Here is a 23,843-nt window from a genome sequence, read left to right on the forward strand (position 1 = left end):
GTCAGGGAGGCGGGGTCTTCCGTGTGTTTAATCGCGTCATGCAAATGAAGCGGATAGACAGGCCAATGGAAGGATCGGGACGTCTGTGTCCGACATTCTCCGTATAGGCCTTCTTGGAGGGGTTCTGTTTATTTGCATAGTATATGCAAATCATTTGAACAAAGGCGGGGAATGACCCCCCACTTCCAAATTCAGATCACAGCTAAGATGGAAATTTAATTTTATACCCTATCACTTTCAGGAATAGGGTCTTTGTTTGATGTTCAACTTGTGAAATGTAGTATTAGTTCCTCTTTTTGTTTCTTACCACTAGACTGTAGAGGCCTCTGCCTCTCGGCAGGCCTACTACCTATTCACCATTTTTTTGGTAATTCTTTTGTGTGTTGGGGGTGGGGAGGTTGTGCCCTGTATGGGCGCGTGTGCAGGTCAGAGGCTGACATTTGGAATGTCTTTCTCAGTTCCATCTATCTATCTATCTATCTATCTGTCTATCATCTATCTATCAACCTATCTATCTATCTATCTATCATCTATTTTGGTCTTTTTGAGGCAGGGTCACCCTGTAGCCCCAAGCTGACCTGGAACTCACTATATAGACCAAGCTGGCCTCAAACTCACAGAGATCCACCTGCCTCTGCCTCCCAAATGCTAGGATTAAAGGCGTGGGCCACCTGGCCCGGCCTGGCCTCTACCTTATTTTTAAAATATTTTTGTGGTTGGTTGTTGGGTGGGCGAGTTGGAGACAGAGTCTCATTATGTAGCCCTGGCTGGCCTGGACCTTGCTATCTAGACCAGGCTGGCTGTGATCTCAGAGATCTGTCGGCCTCCTGAGTTGCTGGGATTAGAGGCAAGCACCACCACACCTGGCACCTAAATTTTTTGAGGCATAGTCCCTCTGTGAACCTAGATATCTCTGTGTGTGCCTGTGTTTTTCAGATAGACTGGCTGGTCAGTGAGCTCTGGGGTCCTCCTGGGTCCCCAGGGGTCCCCAGCTCTGGGGTTACATGCAGTCTGTCTAGCTGGTTCATAGGGGCAGGAGATCTGAGCTCAGGTCTTCATGATTCTTCACCCACTGAGCTGTTTCTGCAACCCCAGCAATAACAACAGTTTTAAGATTTATTTATTTTGGAGACTGGAGATACAGCTCAGTAGGTAAGAGCAGTGGCTGCCCTTGGAAAGGACCCCAGTTTGATTCCCAGCACCCTCATGGTGGATAACAATGGTCATGACTATTGTTAGGTGTGGTGACACACCTTTAATCCCAGCACTCGGGAGGCAGAGGCAGGCAGATCTTTGTGAGTTCAAGGCCATTAAGGCCAGCCTGGTCTACATAGTGAGTTCCAGGCCAGCTGGGGCTACAGGGAGACCCTGTCTCAAAAAGACCAAAAAAACAAACAAACAAAAAAACAATGGTCACGACTCCAGATCCAGAGGATTCGACGCCCTCTTCTGTCCTCCTCAGGCATTGCATGCACAGGTGCAGAAACATACATGCAGGCAAAACACACAATAAACTAAAACAAAAAGATTTATTTTTATTTTATGCATGTGTGGGTGCCTTATGTATGTATGCCTGATGCCCTTATAGAGGCAGGAAGAGGGTGTCAGATCCCCTGGAACTTAAGTTACAGGCAGTTGTGAGCTGCCATATGGGTGCTGGGACCCAAACCTGGCTCCTCTGCAAGAGCAGCCAGTTTTCTTAACTGCTGAGCAATATCTCCAGCCCCAGTAAGAATGTTTTTAAAGTGCCAGAGATATGAATGGGACATGGTAGAGGTAGAGGACTAACCTGACTGTGCCTGGGGCTGGGTGGTAAAAGTGCTCTAGAGAAACTCTCTTTGTTTTGGGCTTTTAGAGACTGGGTCTTGCTGTAGCCTCAGCTGGCCTGGAGCTAGCTATGTAGACCAGGCTGGCCTTGAACTCAGAGAGATCTGCCTGCCTCTGCCCCCTGAGTGCTGGGATTAAAGGCATGGGCCATCACGCCTGGTTTACAAGAACTCTAATGAAATATATTTAAGAAAGAATATGGGGCTGGGGAGATGACTCAGTGGTTAAGAACATTTGCTGTTCTTCCAGAGGACCCAGGTTCGATTACTAGTACCCACACTGTGGCTCAATTGTTTGTAATACCAGTTCTGGGGTATCTGACACCCTCTTCTGGCTTCAGTGGGGCATTGCACGCATGTGGTACACTTACATGCAGGCAACATTCATACACATAAAAAAATAAAAATACATTCATACACATAATAAAAATAGATAAAATATTTGGGGCTGGAGAGATGGCTCAGCAGTTAAAGAGCACTGGCTGTTTCTGCAGAAGACTGGAGTTTGAATCCCAGTACCCACAGGGCAGCTAACAACCATCTGTAACCCTAGTTCCAGGGGATCTGATGCCCTCTTCTGTCCTCCTTGGGCACTGCATGATACAGGTGCACTTACATACATGTAGGCATAACTCTCATACACATAAAATAAAAACAAGATTAAAAAATATGTAGAACTTGGCATGCACTTGTCACCCCAGTGATGGGGAGGCAGAGACAGGTGGATCCCTAGGGCTCCCTGGCCAATCAGCCTAGCCTACTTGACAAGTTCAAGACCAGTGAGAGACCCTGTGTGTCTGTCTGTCTCTCACACACAAACCAAGGTGGACATCATCTGAGGAATGACAGTCATGTCTGTCCTCTGGCCTCCACATGCTCCTGCACAATACATGTACACATGTATACATGAAGAAATATGATGCAGAATTTGGTCCGTTTTAAGGAGCGGGTGCACATCTTAGGCACACTGGATGGATGGGTGGAAGCAGTGGGTTCAAAGTTACACCAAGCGGCTGTGAGCAAACAAAGGGACTGCCTGTCCCATGGGGACAATGAAGACCGAAACGTTCGCAGAACACAGTTAACGAATTTTAGCCTTGGTGTGGCAACCCAGGTGTGGCAGCACATAGCACACACTTATAATCTTGAAGCACCCCATTTAGGGTAACTGGGGTGTTCAGCACAGTTAAAATTACAACTAGTATTAACGATAAGGTTTTTAAAATTTTTTTGGGGGGGGGTCTTTTTGAGGCAGGGTCTCCCTGTAGCCCCAGCTGTCCTGGAACTCACTATGTAGACTAGGCTGGCCTTGACCTCACAGAGATCCGCCTGCCTCTGTCTCCCAAGTGCTGGGTTTAAAGGTGTGTGCCACCACGCCAGACTTAAATTCTTATTTTATGTGTGTGTTTGCCTGCATGTATGTGGGTACATCCATGCATACAGTGCCCCCCAAGGCCAGAAAAGGGCATTGGATCCCCTGGAACTGGAATTATGGACAGTTGTTAGCGGCCATGTGGGTGCTGGGAACCAAACTCATGTATACTGCAAGAGCTCTTTTTATTTTTTTGTCTTTTTGAAACAGAGTCTCCCTGTAGCCCCAGCTGTCCTGGAACTAACTATGTAAACCAGGCTGGCCTTGAACTCACAGAGATCCCCCTGCCTCTGCCTCCCCAGTGCTGGGATTAAAGGCATGCGCCACCACACCCTGCAGCCCTCTCCCGCTCCAAAGATATGTTTTTAGCCTCCTCTTCCTCCTCCTCGACCTCCTTTTTAAATTGAGACAGGGTTTCCTCTAAACCCTTAGCCCATAAGTTCTTTAAGTTCTCATAAACATCCCTGATCATTTTCCTGTAAAGAGAACATGGGACGGTTTGACTCCCTGACCCGCAGCTGTTGACTCTCCCTTCCATGCCCTGGCTGCCTTGAGCCAAAAGACTGACAGTCTAACAGCTGGCCAGAACGCCGTTTGCCAACACCCACTGTTTTGAACACTCCAGTGTTGAAAAAAGAGTCTTTGCTTACGATTGCTCCAGTTCCTGAAGGTGTAGCCTCAGCCAGGACTGTTTCAAATATTTGTACTGGATTTTTGGGATCACAAGCCTCGGTGAACTCTAGATGACCTTCAGCTGTGTCGCCCAGGCCAGAGGGAGAGCACTGCTCCTGGTGGCCTATCTGAGGGACTGCTCGGGCTGGTGCTAAAGGGACAAAGCTGTGATTTGTGCAAATGGGAAGCATTTGCATGAGAGGCTTATCATGATTGGTGTGAACCCCTTTTCTGTGATTGGTTTGCTGTGACTGGTGTGAACCCCTTCTCTGGCTACATAAGCCAAATGTTAGGCTCATTTGGGTGTTGCCTGGGCAACACCTGTGCTGCCTCCCCGGCATTACATTAGGCCCAAATAAAACTTTCCCCTGGTGGTCTTTTCTCGCTAGTGTGGGCTGAGCTGGTAATATGAAGGCAGCAGCGGACAGCTGAAGAGGAAGCAGAGGAACAGTTTGAGAGAGCTGCTAGAGCAAGAACATTTGTGAACAGGATAGAGAGGAGAGAGAGCTGAGACTGATGGAAGGATAGAGGCCGTAAAGAACCAAAGAGGGCTGGAGAGGTAGCTCCCTCGCTCTCTCTCTCCCTCTCTCTCTGGTCTTTTTGTGACAGGGTCTCCCTGTAGCCACAGCTAGCTTGGAATTCACTATGTAGACCAGGCTGTCCTCTATCTCACAGAGATCTGCTTGCCTCTGCCTCCCAAGTGCTGGGATTAATGGCATGTGCCACTACACCTGGCTGGTTAAGAGCTCTGGATGCTTTTCCAGAGGACCCCTATTCAGTTCCCAGCACCTGTAACTCCAGGTATTCCAACACCCTCTTCTGGCCTCTGAGGGTATCAGGCACCTAGTGCAGGCATGCTCGCATGCACTCACACACATAAATCAAAGCAAATTTTTAAAAAGAAAAGAAAAATGCCTGTGTTTCACTTTTGTTTCTGAAATCAGAATTCTTAAAAAAAGATTAACCACAAAACAATGGCTTATTAATGTAATCATATAATTTTACAATATATAATCTGAGCCCTACAGCTACAAAAATACACTCTGACCTTCACCAAAAAAAAAGAAAAATGGACTCTTGCCCCTTTGGAACCATAAGTGTAAATAAACTTCCTTTCACGAAAGAAAGAAGAAAGAAAGGAAGAAAGAAAGAAAGAAAGAAAGAAAGAAAGAAAGAAAGAAAGAAAAAAGAATTAGGAGAAACTGCAGGCTCTGGTCGCTGGAAGATCCAGGGAGCTGCCAAATCTTTAGGCCATGCGCCTCAGGTCCTGCTCTGAAGAACTGAAGCTAGGTTCACCTGTCAGGAGGCTGGCTATGCGGGTCACTAGGGGTGGAGATTTCTCACTTCCTAGAACACAAGAGCTGTAACACTAGAGGGCGCCACTTGCTGCTCTCAAACAAGGAATTGAGACAAAACCAGTGCTTGAGCTTCTTGCCTACTCATGATTTCCAGCTGGGTAAAGCAGGACAGCTGATCGTGCCATAATCCCAGCACTTGAGTGCCTGAGGGGGAATGATCTGAGGTCTGAAGTAAGTCTAGGCCACATAGTGAGTTTTGGGCCAGCCTGAATTACAAAGTGAAACCTTGCTCCCCCTCCCCCCAAATAGGGGCTGCAGAAATGGTTCAGTGGATAAGAGCACTTGATGTTCTTACAGAGGACCTGGGTTTGGAGAATGTTGTCTCAAGGGAACTTTCACTCCTTATGAAAATTATCATGAGCCTGTACCAAATGTACAGATAAAAATATCTTACCTGTTATGCCAGGGTGGAGCATGCCTTTAATCCTGGCACTCGGAAGGCAGAGGCAGGCAAATCTCAGTGAGTTCAAGATTCAAGGCCAGCCTGGTCTACATAGTGAGTTCCAGGACAGCTGGAGCTACAGGGAGACCCTGTCTCAAAAAAAAGACCAAAAAATAAAAATTAAAAAAAACCAACAACAACAAAAAATACCTAAGAACCGAAACATCAAAATTTAAAAAAGTGTAGGGGAAAAGGGTAGATACGTTCTTTGGTTTATTGTGTTTTGAGACCAGTGTATTATATATCTCCTACCTGTTGAGGGCTGGAGAGATGGCTCAGTGGTTAAGAGCACTGGCTACTCTTGCAGAAAACCCTGCTTTGGTTCCCAGCACCCACATGGCAGCTGACAACCATTCATACATAACTCCAGCTCCAGGGGCTCTGACGCCCTCTTCTGGCCTCCACGGGCATTGCATGCATGTAGTACTCATATCCATGCAAGCAAAACATACATATTAAATTAAAAAAAAAAGTCCTACCTGCATCCCTGGAGGCCAAGGCCTTCTTAGAACTCTGGAATCCTTAGTGCACAGAGCCATCTCCTGTAGTAGAGCCACTCCAAATTGGATGGATTATTTATTGTGGCAAATCCTTACTACCCTTCCCTCAAAGATGCCTCCTTCCTCCTCAAACCTGGGGGGATCCCCCAAATAAAAACCAGGCTGACTTGATCTAGTAGGGAGGATTATTTATTTTGACTGAGGCTCATGATCATGTCTTCTTTTCCTTCCATGCTGTGGTCCTTAGAAGCCTCTTCAGTCCCACTGTGTACACATCCACCTCCACTTAGGGCAACTCAGAAATAGCCTTCTTGGCTGGGGGGCCAGTGGGCTTTTGCTGTTCTCTGTTTTTTTCCTCATACATCAGGATCCTGGAAGAGACACAGGCATCAGGGATGTGTCTCTCAGGGGGGTCAATCTCAGGCTGCTATGAGAGACCAGGAGGGCAGGAGGTTGTGAGCATGGGAGGAAGAAAAGCAGAGAACGATGTTGGGGGCTGTGAGGACTGGAGCTGTGGGTGGGTTTAGGGTACAGGAGCCCCAATAAGCAGGGAAGAGCAGCACTGAGTAAGGTGTAGAGGTTGGGCCTAGGCTCAAGGGTATGGCTGGGGATGGAGGGACAGGTAAGTCCGGGGAGGTTGGGCCTAGGCTCAAGGGTATGGCTGGGGATGGAGGGACAGGTAAGTCCGGGGAGGTTGGAACTGGACCCTCACATTTTCAGGATGGCAGATCTCTTCCCCAGCATCATTCTGAGAAAATCAGAGTAGCTGAAGGTCTCTTCAGAGCCACTAGATACTTCTCTAATTAATTTCTTTATCTCTAGGTGGGTCTTGGGGACCCCGAGTTTCTCCAGCATTCGCTTCAGGGACATGGTATCTGGAGGCAGAAGATCAGGGTGGGGAGGGGCGTCCTTGTTCTCTTGTGTATGTGTGTATTGCCTGCGTGTAGGTAAGTTGTGCATGTTGTGCAATGCCTGCGGAGGACAGAAAAGGCTGTCGGATCCGCTGGGACTAGAGTTATGGACAGTTGTTAGCTGCCATGTGGGTGCTGGGATTTGAACCTGGGTCTTCTGCAAGAACAACCAGTGTTCTTAACCCCGCTGAGCCATCTCTCCAGCCCCTATTATTCTTTTTTAAATTATTTATTTATTTTGAGACAGGGTCTCCCTGTAGACCCAGCTGGCCTGGAACTCTATGTAGACCAGGCTGGCCTTGAACTCACAGAGATCCTCCTGCCTCTGCCTCCCGAGTGCTGGGATTAAAGGTGAGCACCACTGTGCCTGACAAAATTATTTTTATTTTATGTGTATGAGTGTTACGCCTGTATGTATGGCATGCACCTATGTTGTTCGGTGCCTGTGGAGCACAGAAGAGGGCGTCAGATTCCCTGCAACTGGAGTTTCAGATGGTTGTTAGCTGCCATGTGGGTCTGGGATTCAAACCAAGGTCTTCTGCAGGAATGTGCTCTAACCACTGAGCCACCTCATCTCTCCTTTTTTGAATGTGCATGAGTGTATTGCATGCATGTATGTAACTGTGCCCATGCCATGCAATGCCCACGGAGGTCAGGGAGTCGAAGACCTGGAACTGGAGGAATGGACAGTTGCTAGCCACCAGGTGCTGGAAACCAAACCTGGGTCCTCTGCAAAAGCAGCTAGTGCTCTTAAGTGCTGAGTCATCTCTCCAGCCCCTCCATTTTCTTAGTTTTGAGACAGGGACTTTTTTTTTTTTTTTTTTTTTTTTTTTTTTTTTTTGAAAAGGGGTTTTTTTTTTTTTTTGAAAAGGGGTTTTTTTTTTTTTTTGGTCTTTTTGAGACAGGGTCTCCCTGTAGCCCCAGCTGTCCTGGAACTCACGATCTAGACCAGGCTGGCGAACTCACAGAGTGCTGGGATTAAAGGCGTGTGCCACCACGCCCGGCCAAGAGGCAGGGACTTTTTATGAAGCCGTGGCTGGCCTGTAACTGTAAACTAGGCTAGTCTCAAACAAACTCCACGTGCCATCACACCCAGCATCTCTTAGCCCTCTTGAACCTCCATGTTCCCGTACCCAATCCTCCTAGGCTAGCTAGCAGCTGAGGACCCTCTGCTATGCACAGGGCATGCAACAAGCAGAGACCTCTAGCTGCCTCTCTCGGCGCACGCCCCAAATCACCCTTTTCTCACCGATATCTCCATTTCCGTTCAGATCAAACTCCATGTACTTCTCTGGGTGAGACAAAGAACAGAGAGCGAGTAAATGCTGGTTTATAGGGCCCTGTGCTGGGATTGAGGAAGACGGCCCTGACCTAAACTAGTGAGGGGAGACGAGGTGGAAGGGGGGAGGGGGCAGACAGAGGAAGTGGGGTGAGGGGGTTGAGAGGCCCTGTGAAGATGAAAGGAACTAGGGGTGCAAGGAGGGGCAGGCCAGGGAACAGCACCACGGGTGGGAGGGGCAGGGGGGAAGGCAGTTCCCCTTTCCCACCACAGAAGTTACCTCTGTCTTTCCAGGGCCCACACTGCGCTGGTGAAAATCGCCCCTTCCCCCAGCCTCCCTCTCCACCCCACAGTCCCCCTCACTCTTGAAGACTTCTAGTTTGGAGGGCAGATCCTCATCACTGCTGTATTTGGGATCATCTAAGAATTGCTGTTGGGGGGTGGGGAGAGATAGGAGCCAGGGTCATCCCTCCCAGCCGGCGGTCCTCCAGGCTCTGCTCCTTCAAGTCCACCTTTCACCCTTTTACCTTGTTGATCTCTTCCAGCCTCTCTTCCTGCCGAGCCTTCAGCAGTCCGAAAGCTTTTCCTCCTGAGGGGTGCAGAGCTTAATCACCCCTCACCCCTCTCTTCCTCTCTCCCCCCACGTACAGCCCAGGGGTCACCACAGTCCTGTCCTCTGAGGTCCACCAGGTGCCCTCCTGGCTCCCCAGCCCAGGCCAGCCCTGTGCAGGCTCCCTGCTCATGTTGCCTGGTTGACCTTCCCCTCCCTACCTACCACATTCCTTCCCTACCCTGTAAATCCCTGCTTTGGCTCATAGCTCAGCTGATGGTGGTGGTGGTGGGTAGGAAGACAGATCAGGCTGGCTGTCCCTCTCTCTCCTCTCTATCTGCCGGCAATCCTTTCCACTCCCAGGAGGCCTCTTTCCCACACTTCCCCTTTCCCCTCATTCCGTCTTCACTACCTCCCAGGCATCACTTCCCCATCTGCTTTTGCTGACACTAGCACTCCAGAAAGAAGGCCAAGTAGCTTTAAAAGGGAGCCCAGAAAAAGACATTCTGATAAATTACTTTTTTTGAGCCATAGTCTCATCATGTTGTCCAGGGGCCTTGAACTCCTGGCTTCAAGCAACTGTCTTGCTTCATCCTTCCAAGTGGGTGAAACTTCCAGTACCCACATCTGGTGGCTCACAACCACCCAAAGTTCTAGTTCCAGGCCATCCAACACCCTCTTCCAGCCTCCATAGTCAGTGCCTCCATTTGGTACATACATACATGGGGGCAAAACACACTCATGCATATCAAATAAAAATAAATTTCAGGATCTGACACCTCTCACTTCTGGGCACCTGTACTCAGGTGCCTATGCCTACCCACAGACACACGTACACATCATTAAAAATAAAAATAAATCAAAAAATTAAATTTTTAAGAAGTAGTTTGAGCTGGGCGTGATGACCCCACCTTTAATTCCAGCACCTGGGAGGCAGAGGCAGGTGAATATCTGAGATGGAGGCCAGTCTGGTCTACATAGGAAGTTTCAGGCATCCAGGGGCTACAGGGAGACCATCTCAAAAAAACAAGAAAAAAAAGAAATACTATGATGAGCTGCTGGTGGTGTGGGGAAGGGAGAAGTAGGCTCTCGGGGCCAAGTGTGGTGTCCCATGCCTGGAATCCCAACATTTGGAAGGTTGAGGTTGGAGGATCTCAAATTGGAGGTCAGCCAGGGCTATACAGTAAGAACCTGTCTCAAACTGAAACCAAAACCAGACACTAAATAAATGGCCTCTTCCAGCTCCTGAGGTCGGGGTAGTTAGTTGACACTCTTCAGGCCTCATGGTGCAGGTGAGGAGGCAGCTGAGGAGGGTGGGCTGACTTCCAGAGAGAAGTGAAGTCTGCAGGCGGGTCCCAGAGTAGGGCAAGTGGAGGCTAGGGCCTGTGGAGGGAGAGAAACATCTCTGTTCTGTCAGGGGCAGCTCCAGGGGAGCTCTTGGATGCAGGGGAATGTTCCAGAAGGACTGGTTTGTTTGCGGAGGATGTGAGGCTGAATTACCCTCCACTCTCATCAGCTTTGAAATCTGTAGTGAAATCTACAAAGGATTTTGAGAATTTAATGAGAAGTTTTGGAGGAACTGAAAGAGCTTGGAAAGGTTAACTGTGGGTTCTGCAAAGGGCCTGAGCAGCCTCCAGAAACTCCCTCCCTAAGGTTGACTGGGGTGGGTGGGTGCAGGGAGTAGGCAGAGGTTGCGAATACAATTCTGACTTGCTTCTTCTAGTTCCAGTCCAGGCCTCCACCCACCCTGCTGGAGCAGGATTCAGGGATTGAGACCTCTTTGTCTTTGGTCCTCTCCTCCCCACTCCCAGTCTGTTTCTCCTTCCTCAGAAAGGGGTGACCCAGGGCGGTGGGTTGGTGCTGGGGTAGACTGGCTTCTTGCCTCCCTTCAACACAGCTGCCCTCTCCCCCTGCAGAGAAAGTTGCAGTCCTGCCCTCCCAGCACTCCATGAGTTGTGCTCCATTCAGGAAGCATCGGTTGGTTTCTGTATATAGGGTGTGCTTCGAGGCCTGGTGGGCAAAAAAATGAAAAGTCTTGTCCTTGTGGTTTGTGCGATTAGGTAAGGCAGACAACAGAAATAAAGATGTATGTAGAGACAGAAGGAGGAAAACTGGGGAGGAGGCCTGGAGGGCTGCGTGTAGAGCTCAGGTCTGAATAACCTGGTGGGGGTCAGCTTCTCTGAGAAACTGATTCCCAGAGATATGTAGGATCTATGGGAAAAAGGAAAAAAGAATGTTGGTTTTCTTTCTTTAATTTACATATTTATTTTGCGTGCGTGCACGTGTGCATGCATGCATGTGTGTATGCATGCCACAGCCCGGGTATGGAGGTCAGAGGACAATTTTCAGGAATCGGTTCTCTTCTTCCACTATGTGAGTTACAGGATTTGAACTCAGATCATCAGGCTTGGTGGCAAGCACTTTTACCCACTGAGCCATTTTGCTGGCCCCTGTTGTTTTTCTTTGTGCTCAGAGCCCCTCATGGGATGGTTTTTCCTACACCAACCTGTTCTCCAGTTCTTGGTGGAAACTGACCAGGCATCTTCCAGTGCAATTCAATTCTGACCCTACCAACCCCACACAGTAAAGGGCTTGGTCCCACGAGACTGCTCCAAGTTTACTTGCCTGTTAGAATCTGATAAAGAAGTAGAAACCAAATCCGACCTCGATGAGCTTTATTAGCTATAAAGAGCAAGCAACCTTCCCTCGGGAATGGAGGTTATATGTCAGGGTTGGGGGAGGTCTGGGATTTATAGGTGGGCCCAGAAAATACCAGAAGGTGGGGCTGCCTTCCTGGGTGGTGTCCTGCATCTTCCTGAGATCTGGGAAGGAGAGCTGAAGAGGTCTGACAGGGAACCAAGTGTCTTCTGCAAGGCGGCTCGTGAGGAACCAGATCTGCAAGGAAGCTTGTAAGGAACCAGATGTCTAGGCTAGAGGCCATGTGCTTTGAGATGGATGTATCGCCCTCTTGGAGTGGGGAGGCAGGGCGGTCAGATGGTCAGTTTGTTCAGTCATTTGTCAAGCTGATTTCTCTTCAATGCCAATCCCAGAGTCCAAGCCTCTTGTACTTCTAGCTAACCAGCTTAAATCAAAACCACTAGGGATTGGAGAGATGGCTCAATGGTTAAACACACTGACTGCTCTTCCAGAAGACCAGGATTTGGTTCCCAGCATCCACAAGGCAGCTAAAAACTAACTCCAGTTCCAGGGAATCCAGCACCTTCTTCTGGCCTCTGTGGGCATTGCACACATATGGTATACTTACATGCAGGCAAAATACTCATAACACATTAAAAAAAAAGACCTCTCTGAGCCCCTCCTCAGATAGGTTCCCAGAACTCATCCAAGCACTACGCTTTAGTTGTGTTTGTGGGTTTGTTATAAAGGATTTAACTCAAGGACAGCCAGAAGGAAGAGATGCACAGGTCAGGGTATTGAGATAAGGCTGGAGCTTCCATGCCCTCAGGGACCCCCTCCCTGGCAGCCCCTGAACCCCATCCTTTTTGGACGTTTAAGGTGGCATCATCTTGCCGGCATTACTGATTACATCTTTAGCTATTGCCTGAAGGACAGAGGGCAGAGCTGAAAGTCCTAACCTCCCAGGCAATAGCAACAAGGGACTTTCCAGAAATCACCTTATTAACATAAACCCAGTCGTGGTTGAAAGATTCTTGTTATGATAGACAAAAGATGCTCTTTCTGCCTTAACCACTAAGGAAATTGCAAGAGTTTTAGAAGCTCTGATCAGGAGGTGGGTGGAGCTATCTTTGTATGATTAGTGTAATATTGCAATGAGAAAAAGAATATCTCAGGCAGAAGAATAGCAAGTGCAGAGGTGAGAGCAGTCTGGGGACCGGGAGCATGGGGCAGCACAAGGTCAGGTGCAGGTGAGGCTGGACTGAAGCTTTATTGGCTGATAAAAGATTAATTTTTAAAAAACATTTTTAATATTTTTTAAATATTTTATGTATTTATTATTTTTATTTATTTTATTTTATGTTTTGTCTTTTTGAGACAGGGTCTCCCTGTAGCCCCAGCTGGCCTAGAACTCACTATGTAGACCAGGCTGCCCTCGACCTCACAGAGATCCGCCTGCCTCTGCCTCCCGAGTGCTGGGATCCATTTACACTCATACACATAAAATAATAAAGCCGGGTGTGGTGGCGCATGCCTTTAGTCCCAGTCTACATAGTGAGTTCAGGTCAGCTGGGACTTCAGGGAGACCCTGTTTCAAAAAGACAATAAATAAATAAATTAATTAATTAATTAATTTAATTAAATTTAAAAATTGAACTTTAGGTAACTGGGGTAACTGGGTGTGGTGGTGCACACCTTTAATCCCAGAACTTAAGAGGCAGAAGCAGGTGGATCTCTGTGCTTCAAGGCCAGCCTGGTCTACATAGTGAATTCCAGGCTGGCTGGGACTACAGGGAGCATCTCAAAATTCAAAGAAAAAAACAAAATTGAACTTTGGGGACCGGAGGAAAGATGGCTCAGTGGTTAAGAGCACTGGTTTCTCTTGCAGAAGACCAAGGCAGCTAATGACCATCCATAACTTTAGTTCCAGGGGGGGTCAGATGCCCTCTTCTGGCCTCTTCAGGCATTGCAGGACACTAGTGCACTTACATGCGGACATAAGTCATACTCATTAAATAAAGAAAAAGTTAAAAAATATTTAAAAAATTGAACTTTGGAGCCAGGCATAGTGGCACACATCTTTAATTCCAGCCTGGTTGTGCTGGATAGCTTGTGTCAACTTGACACACCTGGTTGAGGGAGCCTCAGTTGGGGAATTGTCTCTGTTGGACTGGCCTGTGGCCATGTCTGAGGGGCATCTTCTTGATGAGTGATGTGGGAGGGCCCAGCCCACTGTCGGTGGTGCCACCCCAGGCAAGTGGGCCTATGTTGCATAAGGAAGCAGGCTGAGCAGGGGCCAGGGGAGCAAGCCGGTAAGCCTATCTTAGGCTTCCTAATGAACTGCAACCTGGGAGATGTAAGCTGAATAAACCCTTTCCTCCCCAAGTTGGCACTGGTCAGAGTATTTTGTCACAGTAATGAACAAACTAGGACAGAAGCTGATACCAGAGAGTAGGATATTGCTGTGACAGACCTGACCTTGGTGTTTTTGGGAGGACTGTGGAAGTGTTTGGAACTTTGGGCTGGAAAAGCCATTGCGTGCTCAGAGTTTGTTGCTGTGGAGCTTGGAACAGTTACGCTGAAAGAGTTGTAGACTATGTAGGCCTGGCTTGTGAAACTTCAAAGGGAAGCAGAGACTTTCAGGGCTGTTCATGTGAGATTTTGGATTGAGAATCTGTGGGTTCTGGTTGGCTGGGGCTGAAGAATCAGCTGTGATTAAGAAGAGACCAGAACCTGAAGCAAAACCTTTGCTTTACTGGGACAATTGATGCTGGTTATCTGGGGCTGAAATATCATCTGTAAGTAACAAGAGACCAGCATCACTGTGATGGAGTCTTCTGGGAGGTATTTCCTCAGGGTCAGCACACAGAGGGGACCTGAGCCTCTATTTCAAGCTGGAAGCAGGACTTGGTAACGTGTAAGAGTCTCCTGCATGGTTCTGGTATTGAAAGCATGAAGGGGTCACAGGGAGAGGCTGAGGCTTGGCACTGTGAGAGGCCAGGAAAGGCCATAGGTGAAAGTGCAGCTTCAGTTGCAGTGAAGACCCCAGGACTGAAGGGGTCATGGAGAGAATCTGAGGCTTTGCACCCGGAGAGTCAAGAAGAAGCCATTGGTGAAGGTGTAACCTCAGTTTCAGTGGAGACCCCACCTTTTTGGAGATGCCAGGACTGTGGGATGACCACCAAGGACATCAGTAGATGTGGAATGGAGCTGGCCTGGGTCTGTGAGACAAGCTGTGTGCTGTGGACGGCAGAGTCAGAGCAGTGGAGTTGCCAAAACCCTTTGGAGGCCAGAAGATCGTGAGTGAATCCCAGATGTCCAGCCTCAAGCTACTTTGCTGGACTTTTGTTTTGCTTAGGTGTGCCCGATTCTTCTCTTTGAAATAAGACAGTGATTGTTTTGGATTTTACAGAAGCCCTCAGTTAAGAGACTTTTAAGAGACTATGGACTTTTAAATGTTTGGATTTTTAAGGACTGTGGGTTTTTAAGGTTGTACTGTCTTATGTTGTGATATTAACATCATATCTTGGGAACAGAAATTGGAAAGTTATGATTTAATAGTGATGTGTTTGTGTGTCAAGTTGACAAGGGGTCAATTGTGCTGGATAGCTTTAGTGTCAACTTGACACACCTGGGTTGAGGGAGCCTCAGTTGGGGAATTGTCTCTATTGGACTGGCCTGTGGCCATGTCTGAGGGGCATCTTCTTGATAAGTGATGTGGGAGGGCCCAGCCCACTGTGGGTGGTGCCACCCCTGGGCAGATGGGCCTGTGTTGCATAAGAAAGCAGGCTGAGCAGGGGCCAGGGGAGCAAGCCAGTAAGCAGCGTTCCTCCATGGCCTGTACTCCAGCTCCTGCCTCCAGGTTCCTGCCCTGAGTTCCTACCTTGGGCTCCCAGATGAACTGTGACCCAGGATATGTAAGCTGAATAAAGCCTTTCCTCCCCAAGTTGGTATGGTCAGAGTATTTTGTCACAGCAATGAATAACAAACTAGGACACTGGTCTACATAGCAAGTTCCTGGGCTGCTGTGGCTATGGAGAGACCCTGTCTTAAAAAAACAAAACATGAGACAAACAACAACAAAATGTTTAAAAATGTTCCTGAGGGCTGGAGAGATGGCTCAGTAGTTAAAAGCACTGACTGCTCTTGTAGAGGGCCCAGGCTTGATTCCAGCACTCACATGGCAGCTTAACAATGGTCCATAACTCCAGTTCCTGGAGATCTGACACTGTCTTCTGACCTCTGCAGGCATCGCAGGATACTGGTGCATTTACACACATGTAGGCAAAACATTCATACACAAAAAAAAAATAAATAAAAAATATTTTAAAAGTTTCAACCAGGTGTGGTGGCACACGCCTTAAATCCCAGCACTCGGGAGGGAGAAGCAGGTGAATCTCTGAATTTGAAGTGAGCTTGGTCCACATAGTGAATTCCAGGCCAGTCAGTGCTACATAGTGAGACACTATCTCATTAAAAAAAAAAAAAAAAGATGGGCTGGAGAGATGGCTCAGCAGTTAAGAACACTGGTTGTTCTTGCAGAAGACCCGGGTTCGAATCCCAGCACCCACATGGCAGCTAACAACTGTCCGTAACTCCAGTTCCAGGGGATCTGATGGCCTCTTCTGTCCTCTGTGGGCATTGCATGACATGGGTGCACTTACCTACATGCAGGCAATACATGCATACCCATAATAAAATATTAATAAATAAATAAAATAATTTTTAAAAAAGATGTGGGATAACAAGGAGCGTGATGAGGGAAAGGAGGTAAGGAGAAAGAAAGTTGGGTGCCCGGCCTCCAGAAAGTTTATTAAAAACATTTCTGGGGCTAGAGAGATGGCTCAGTGGTTATGATCACTGACTGTTGTTGCAGAAGACTGGGGTTCAATTCCTAGCACCCACATGGAAGCTGACAACTGTCTATAACTCCAGTTCCAGGGAATCTGACAGCCTCTTCTGTCCTCCTCAGGCATTGCGCCACACGGGTGCACTTACCTACATGCAGGCAATACATGCATACACATAAAATAAAAATAATAAATAAAATATTTAAAAGCATTGCTAAGCCATGCATGGTGTTAAAGGCCTGTAATCCTAGTTACTGGGAAGGCTGAGGCAGGAGGATTGCAAGTTCAAGGCCTCCCTGAGCTACAGAGAGAGAGTTCAAGGGCAGCTGGGCAATTTATCAAGATCCTGTCTTCAAAGGAAAAAAAAAAATAAGAGGGATGAGAAGTAGCTCAGTGGTAGAGTCCTTGCTGAGCATGTGTGAGGCCCTGGGTTCAATTCCAAGTACCACAAACCAAATCAAACAAAATAATGGTTTGCTAAACCATGCATGGTGGTATGCGCTTTAGTCCTAGTCCTTAAGGAGGATCACTTGAGTTTAGTAATTCTAGGCCAGCTTGAGCAACCTCTAGAAGGTAGTTAGCTATTCAACTCCACCACAAGAAAGAGATTTGAGGTGGAGACAGAGACCAGGTATTCGTCAGAGAATAAGCAGTAATTAAACAGCGACTGTGGCTCCTTTCTGTGGTTCCTAAATGTGACAGTTGGGTTTTCATGTCATTGTGGGAGGTGTGCTGCCCTCAAACCTTGTAACTACATTGGTATAATGCCTGTCTTATGTTAAAAAAAACAAAACAAAACAAAAAAAAAAAAAAGAAGTCAAAAGAGAAAACAGGAAAAGAGAAAAACCGATCTGTGGCTGTGTGAGGACCGCCTGAGTAAGCCCACAGGTAGCATTTGTTCCAAATTCGTTGAATGACAGTTTTTAAATTAAAAAACAAAAGAAAACATTAGAAATGTCTTAAGGATTGAAGAGAAGCTTAGCAGTTAAAAGCTCGGAGCCCCCAAAAGAAACGGCCCCAAAGCAATAGGAAGATGGTGTGAAAGGCCACGCATCGGTGCCCGGTCTGGCAGACCGCAGTGGGAAGATGGAAGAGCTACGTCATGTAGTCGGTGTGATGGTTGGAAGGGACAAAGTGAGGCATCGAAGTTGCTGGAAAGACGTGAAACACCAGTGAAGGAAAGCTCCTCGCACTGCGGATGGAGGTGGAAACCTGAGGCTCAGGAGTCATTTTGACGTTAGAGCAAATTTAAGACCAGCCTGGGCTACATGAGATCCAGTCTCAAAACACCCATAACACATTAAAAAAGATACAAAACAAAACAACAAACTGGCAAGATAGCTCAGAATGTAAAGGTGTTTGTTTGTCCTGATAGCTCAGAATGTAAAGGTGTTTGTTTGTCCTGATGGCTCAGAATGTAAAGGTGTTTGTCCTGTGGGCTGACCACCTGAGTTCAATCCCCAGACCCCATGTAAAGACAGACAGAACTGACTCCACAAAGTTGTTCTCTGACCTTCACAAGCATGCTAGGCATGTATGCCCTACCACATCATGTGTAGACACACGTGTATGTGCACACATGTCATCATCAGATGAATGGATAAACAGCATGTATAGAGTAAATAATAAAGTATCAGTAATAAACAGGAGCTACATACTGATGCCTGCAGAGGCCCAAACGACTCCCCGACATGACACAGGATGAAGAAAGCACTATACAAGAGTCTAGATTTGAGGCTGAGAGATGGCTCAGCAGTTAAGTGTCCTTGCTATTCTTACAGAAGACCCAAGTTAGGCTCCTAGCTCTCTTCTTGGGTGACTGACAACCTCCTGTAACTCCAGCTCTAGAGGTTCCAACCCCGCCTTCTGCCCTCCTCAAGTACTCCACTCACATGCATATAACCACCCCAACATAAAAATGATTGTAAAAAAGATGGACGATGATTAAGGGAGATACCCAGCATTGACCTCTGGCTTCCACAGGCATGCACACACATGTGCATACATAGAGAATACATACATACACATGGATCACACACACACAATAAATAAATAATAGAGATCACAAAAAATAAATTCACCAGGAGATGGCAGAGTTGGAGTGGAGAGGAAGCTGGAGAGTTGGGTGTGGCTTTTGGCCAACCCAACTGTTGGACACCAGCAGCTGTAAGGGGAGTTGGGAGGACGTGAGGTCGTATGCTGCGAAGAGGGGAGAAGCTATTTTCAGACATGGAAAGTGTTCATAGTTGACAAACACTGATAAGGACTTCCCCAGAGGAGATGTCACCCACCTCTCAGCCTCAAGTCCCCCAGCCGGGCCACAGCTGGCTGGCTGCTTTGGGGATCAGTCCGCAGGCCACTGCACACTTGTTTTAGAACTTTTCTTCCTTTTTTATATATGTGTGTGCATGAGTGCAAGTGTCCACAGAGGCCAGAAGAGAATGTCAGATTCCCTGGAGCTGGAGTTACAGGAGGTTGTGAGTCACCATGTGGGTGCTGGGGACCAGGTCCTCTGGTGCAGTAAGCGTTCTTTTATATATTTATATTTTTTATTATTTTTATTTTATGTGTATGAGTGTTATGCCTGCATGTAGGTAAGAGCACCCATGTCATGCAATGCTCACGGAGGGCAGAAGAGGCTGTCGGATTTCCCTGGGACTGGAATTACGGACAGTTGTTAGCTGCCATGTGGGTGCTGGGATTCGAACCCAAGTCTTCTGCAAGAACAGCCAGTGTTCTTAACGGCTGAGCCATCTCTCAAGCCTGCTTCAGAACTTTTCTAGCTGCCTTTCCTCTCAAGGCTCTGAGAAATGTTTCTTTTGGAAAACCCCATCCTTGTATCCACTGAGTAGCTAGGTTTAGCTGTTGCCATCGTCCAAGTTAAAGTCCCCAGACGATCTTAGAAATAGTAAAAGGGTCCTTGAACACGCACACGCGCACGCGCACACATACACACACACACACACACACACACACACACACACACAAAACCTATATCCCATGATTTATTCTAGATGGACTAAAGAAAAAAGACCTAAGTAATGTCTACAGTACTCCAAGGCATGACAAGAGGCTGGAGTTTCGTGTAGTAAAAAGCAGGGGTGAGCAGAGGACCCTTGAGTTTAGGCTCAGCCATGTCCCAGGTCAGCAGCCCAGGCCTGGGAGGAGAGACTCATGGTACACCGGACATCCTAGTGCAGGGGAGTCTGGAAGTGATGGATGTGATTCCCATTTTACAGATGTGTACATTCTGAGTTTTCACCTCAGGCCAGGCGGCCCATGGAGTGTCCTCTCCCTTTCCAAACCACGGGCCTGTGGTGAAGGAGAAGAGATAATTTTCTCCACACTCACACTTTGGGATGAGAACAGGGTGTTCATGGGAGAAGGCCTTTAAAGAAAGGACAGGGAAGCTGGAATTGAGGCCCAGCGGACAAGAACCAAAATGGCTGTTTGACCAACAGGGGGCAGCACTTGCCCGTTCATGGTGCCTCAGTTCCACACTGCGTTTAGATATGGCCTGGTCCGAAGAGATGGCTCAGTGCTTAAGAGCATTAAGAGCTTAGACACTTCCTGGAGAGGACGCAGATTCAGCTCTTAGCACTTACATCAGGCACCGCTCCCAGATGCCTGTAAATCCAGCTCCAGGGGCCCCAAACCTTTGGCCTTTGAGGGCAGCTGTACTCACATTCCCAAGTACAGACACATATACAAAATGTAAAAAATAATAAAAGTGGGGGCTGGAGAGATGGCTCAGCGGTTAAGAGCACTGACTGCTCTTACAGGGGACCGGGGTTCGATTCCCAGCACCCACATGACGGCTACGAACAGTCCATAACTCCAGTTCCAGGGGAATCCGAAGCCCTCTTCTGACCTCCGTGGCATTGCACGACACAGGTGCACTCACATATATGCAGGCAATACACTCATACACATAAAATAAAAATAATAAATAAGACGGGCGTGGTGGCACAGGCCTGTAGTCCCAGCACTTGGGAGGCAGAGGCAGGCGGATCTCTGTGAGTTCAAGGCCAGCCTGGTCTACATAGTGAGTTCCAGGACAGCTGGGGCTATAGGTAGACCCTGTCTCAAAAATAAATGAATAAATAAAAATAAAATATTTTTTAAAAAAGTGGCCTGGCATGGTGGTGCACACCTTTAAGTCCCAGCACTCGGGAGGCAGAGGCAGGTGGAGCTCTGTGAGATCAAGGCCAGCCTGGTCTATACAGTGAGTTCCAGGCCAGCTGGGGCTACAGGGAGATCCTGTCTCAAAAAGCCTCCTCCCGGCAAAAGAAATCCTAGAGTAGTGCAGGGAAGGGCAGACTGGAAGGGAACGGTGGGGCCCCCGCCTGGGTAGGCTGAGCAAAGGCGAGGGGAGGAGGCTAGCTTCTGGTCTGGAGGTTTGTTCTGTGTAAAGGTATGATTGGGTCTTCTTGAACCTCAGAAGGTGAGGGAGCCACATCCTGGTCTCACCCGCCCACTCACCCACTCTCCTATAACCAGACATGTGGGGACATCCTGCCCTTTGCACACAACGGACCTCCTGCTAGCTGCCCCCAGAGAGTCCTATGTTTCTCCAGCAACAACATCTTTCCTCCTGGGGAGGCATGCATTTGATGCCCAAGGTCCTGGGCAGTGGCGGTCTTTAGCAACCCATGAGTGAATCCCATTTGCCCCAGGAAGGTCCCCAAAAGGCCTGGCTACTATAGGTAGCTGGTCACTCCTCTACTCAGACCTCACTGCTGCGGTCCCCCTTTCCAACCGGAGCACTCTCCAACATGGCCCGGACGCTGTGGCTCTTCTTTATCACCGTCTATTCAGGTGACAGGGTGTTTGCTTAGGATCCAGGGTGTGGGGCTGGGAGGAAAGGGGTTGGAGAAGGTGAGCTTGGCTGCTCCAAGGGAGGGGGCTTGGTGGGCCCCCCCCCAGACACTGTGTCCTCAGAGGTGCAGAGGGTAGAACAGAAGGCACTTGGTAAACCTGGTGGCTGTGGATTCCTCCAGATGACAGACCCACCAGACGCCCTACCACCTGATGGCCTACCACCTGAAGGGTCATTCCATCTTCCATCCCAGAGCCGGTTCCTTTTCGGCCTCCTTCCGAGAATGATAAAATGGAAAGTCAAAAGGGATAGAAGGGAAGAAAGGGCCAATATTTGGGAGTCTGCTGTTGGTGTTAATGTTTGTTTTTGAGACTGGGTCTCATGTAGTACAGGCTGGCCTCAAACTCCATCTGTAGCCAAGGATGACCTTGAACTTCTAATTCTCCTGTGTCCATCTCCTGAGTGCTGGGATTGCAGGCATGTACCACACTATGCCTGTTTGGTTTTTCTTTTTCTTTTCTTTTTTTTAACCATGCTGGGGTTTGAAGCCAGGGTCTCATGCATGCTAGGCAAGCACTTTACCAACTGAGCTACCCTGGCTATGTAGCCCAAGCTGGCCTGGAGCTCCAATCCTCTTACCCTAGCCTCCTGAGAGTTGAGATTGTAGGCACCGGACACTACACTCAGTCGATTTTCTTCTTCTTTAAGTTTTATTCTTAAGTTACATTTATTGTGCCACTGAGATAGCTTAGTGAGAAATGTGCTTGTCATGTAAGCCCAATGACCTGAGTTCATTTTCCAGAACCCATGTAAAGGTGGAAGGAGAGAATCAATTCTGTAAAGTTGTTCTCTGACCCTCACATGGATGTTCCCCCATCTCCACATCATATACACAGACACACACAATAAATAAATATAAAAGATTTTATTTATTTATTTTTGGTCTTTTTGAGACAGAGTCTCCCTGTAGCCCAAGCTGGCCTGGAACTCACTATGTAGACCAGGCTGGCCTTGAACTTCCAGAGATCCACCTGCCTCTGGCTCCGGAGTGCTGGGACTAAAGGCATTCGCCACCATGACCCACCATGCCCAGTTATATAAAAGATTTTAAAATTACGTTTATTTATTGGATGGGGGTGTCACACATGTGCCAGGCAGGTGGAGGTCAGAGGACAACCCCCAGGGGTTGGTTCTTTCATTCCACCATGTGGATCCCAAGACCCAAACTGAGACATATTTGACAGCAATTTCCTTTATTAGTTGAGCCATCTGACCAGCCTGATTTATAAAATGGTTTTAATTTGATGTGTAAGAAGTAATTTAAGGGGCTGGAGAGATGGCTCAGTGGTTGAGAGCACTGACTGCTCTTGCAGAGGACCTGGGTTTGATTCCCAGCACCCACATGGTGGCTATGAACCGTCCTTAACTCCAGTTACAGGGGAATCCAAAGCCCTCTTCTGACCTCCACGGCATTGCACAACACGGGTGCACTCACATACATGTGGGCAATACACTCATACATATAAAATAAAAATAAAAAATAAAAAGAAGTACGTTAAGGACTAGAGAGATGGTTCAGCAGTTAAGAGCACTTGCTGCTCTCGCAGAGGACCCAGGTTTGGTTCCCAGCACCCACATGGCGCTCACAACCATGTAACTTCAGTTCCAAGGGATCCAATACCTCTTCTGGTCTCCACGGGCACCAGGCACTCATGTGATACACTTACATACATGCAGGAAAACACTCATACACATAAAAAAAAAAGAGTCTCTCTCAAATTAGGTTTATTAGCTAGGGTCCAAATATATAGTTAGGAGTTCAAGAGACTTAAGTTTAAGGTAAATTTTTTAGTGAAACTGAATTTAATTAATCAAAAGTCCATACATTAACTGTATACAGTGTTTTTTCAAACTGTAGATTATAGATTCAAGTTCAACTACACTGGGAATTTAAGGCAAATTCTCAGGCGCTCCTGCAGACCTCGTGTGTCCGCCCAGGATAATGTTTGATTGATTTTATGAGTCAAGGTCTCCCTATTGTAGCCCTGGTTGACCTAAAACTCGCTATGTAGATGAGACTGGTCTTAAACCTTGGCCTCCTGAGTGCTGGGATTACAGGTCTGTGCTGTCACAGTAGCTCTCACAATCATTTTTTTCCTTTTTGGGTCTTTTTGAGACAGGGTCTCCCTGTAGCCTCAGCTGGCTTGGAACTTGAAATGTAGACCAGGCTGATCTCAATCTCACAGTGATCCACCTGCCTCTGCCTCCTGAGTGTGGATCCGGCTTTTTTTTTCTTTATTTACTTTTTATTTTATGCATATGAGGGTTTTGCCTGCATGTTTGCAAGTGCACCCGCGTCGTGCAATGCCCACGGAGGTCAGAAGAGGGTGTTGTAGTCCCCTGGAACTGGAGTTATGAATGGTTGTTAGCTGCCATGTAGGTGCTGGGAATTGAACCTGGGTCCTCTACAAGAGCAGCCAGTGCTCTTAACTGCTGAGCCGTCTGTCCAGCTCCACAATATTTTTTCTTAAATTTTATATTTATTTAAAATGGTGTCTCGCCGGGTGTGGTGGCATACATCTTTAATCCCAGCACTTGGGAGGCAGAGGCAGGCAGATCTTTGTGAG

General features: G+C 47.8%; 2 protein-coding genes and 1 non-coding gene across 3 annotated transcripts in view; 2 read left to right on the forward strand and 1 right to left on the reverse strand.

Annotated features, from left to right (window-relative positions):
- Positions 1-6,338: 6,338 nt before the first annotated feature.
- On the reverse strand, positions 6,339-9,306 carry Aif1 (allograft inflammatory factor 1). Its single transcript, XM_008821540.3, has 6 exons — positions 9,152-9,306; positions 8,888-8,949; positions 8,724-8,790; positions 8,331-8,372; positions 6,883-7,045; positions 6,339-6,541 (listed from the first exon to the last, which is right to left on the reverse strand). The coding sequence occupies exons 1-6, from the start codon at positions 9,174-9,176 to the stop codon at positions 6,457-6,459; spliced, it is 444 nt and encodes a 147-aa protein (XP_008819762.1). The 5' UTR covers positions 9,177-9,306; the 3' UTR covers positions 6,339-6,456.
- A 7,765-nt stretch (positions 9,307-17,071) lies between these two features.
- LOC115068159 lies at positions 17,072-17,175 on the forward strand. The gene has a single exon (XR_003847535.1). It is a non-coding gene; the product is annotated as a small nucleolar RNA U13 (small nucleolar RNA).
- Positions 17,176-20,999: 3,824 nt separating this feature from the next.
- Ncr3 (natural cytotoxicity triggering receptor 3) overlaps positions 21,000-23,843 on the forward strand; it is a 5,126-nt gene continuing 2,282 nt past the window's right edge. The window contains exon 1 of the mRNA XM_017795185.2: positions 21,000-21,215. Coding sequence (XP_017650674.1) covers positions 21,173-21,215 — 43 coding nt within the window. The 5' untranslated portion in view covers positions 21,000-21,172. The remainder of the gene's footprint in view (positions 21,216-23,843) is intronic.

The sequence above is a fragment of the Nannospalax galili genome, unplaced genomic scaffold (genome assembly GCF_000622305.1).
Source record: "Nannospalax galili isolate Female #2095 unplaced genomic scaffold, S.galili_v1.0 scaffold948, whole genome shotgun sequence".
NCBI classification, from domain to species: domain Eukaryota; kingdom Metazoa; phylum Chordata; class Mammalia; order Rodentia; family Spalacidae; genus Nannospalax; species Nannospalax galili.

What these genes read in the sequence shown, in the direction of transcription:
- Aif1 (XM_008821540.3), bottom strand. Translation starts at nt 9,176, where the DNA reads ATGAGCCAAAGCAGGGATTTACAGG. An exon ending in CCAAAGCAGGGATTTACAGG is followed by an intron (nt 8,950 to 9,151) that starts GTAGGGAAGGAA and finishes TGCACCCCTCAG; the next exon opens with GAGGAAAAGCTTTCGGACTG. An exon ending in GGCTGGAAGAGATCAACAAG is followed by an intron (nt 8,791 to 8,887) that starts GTAAAAGGGTGA and finishes ACCCCCCAACAG; the next exon opens with CAATTCTTAGATGATCCCAA.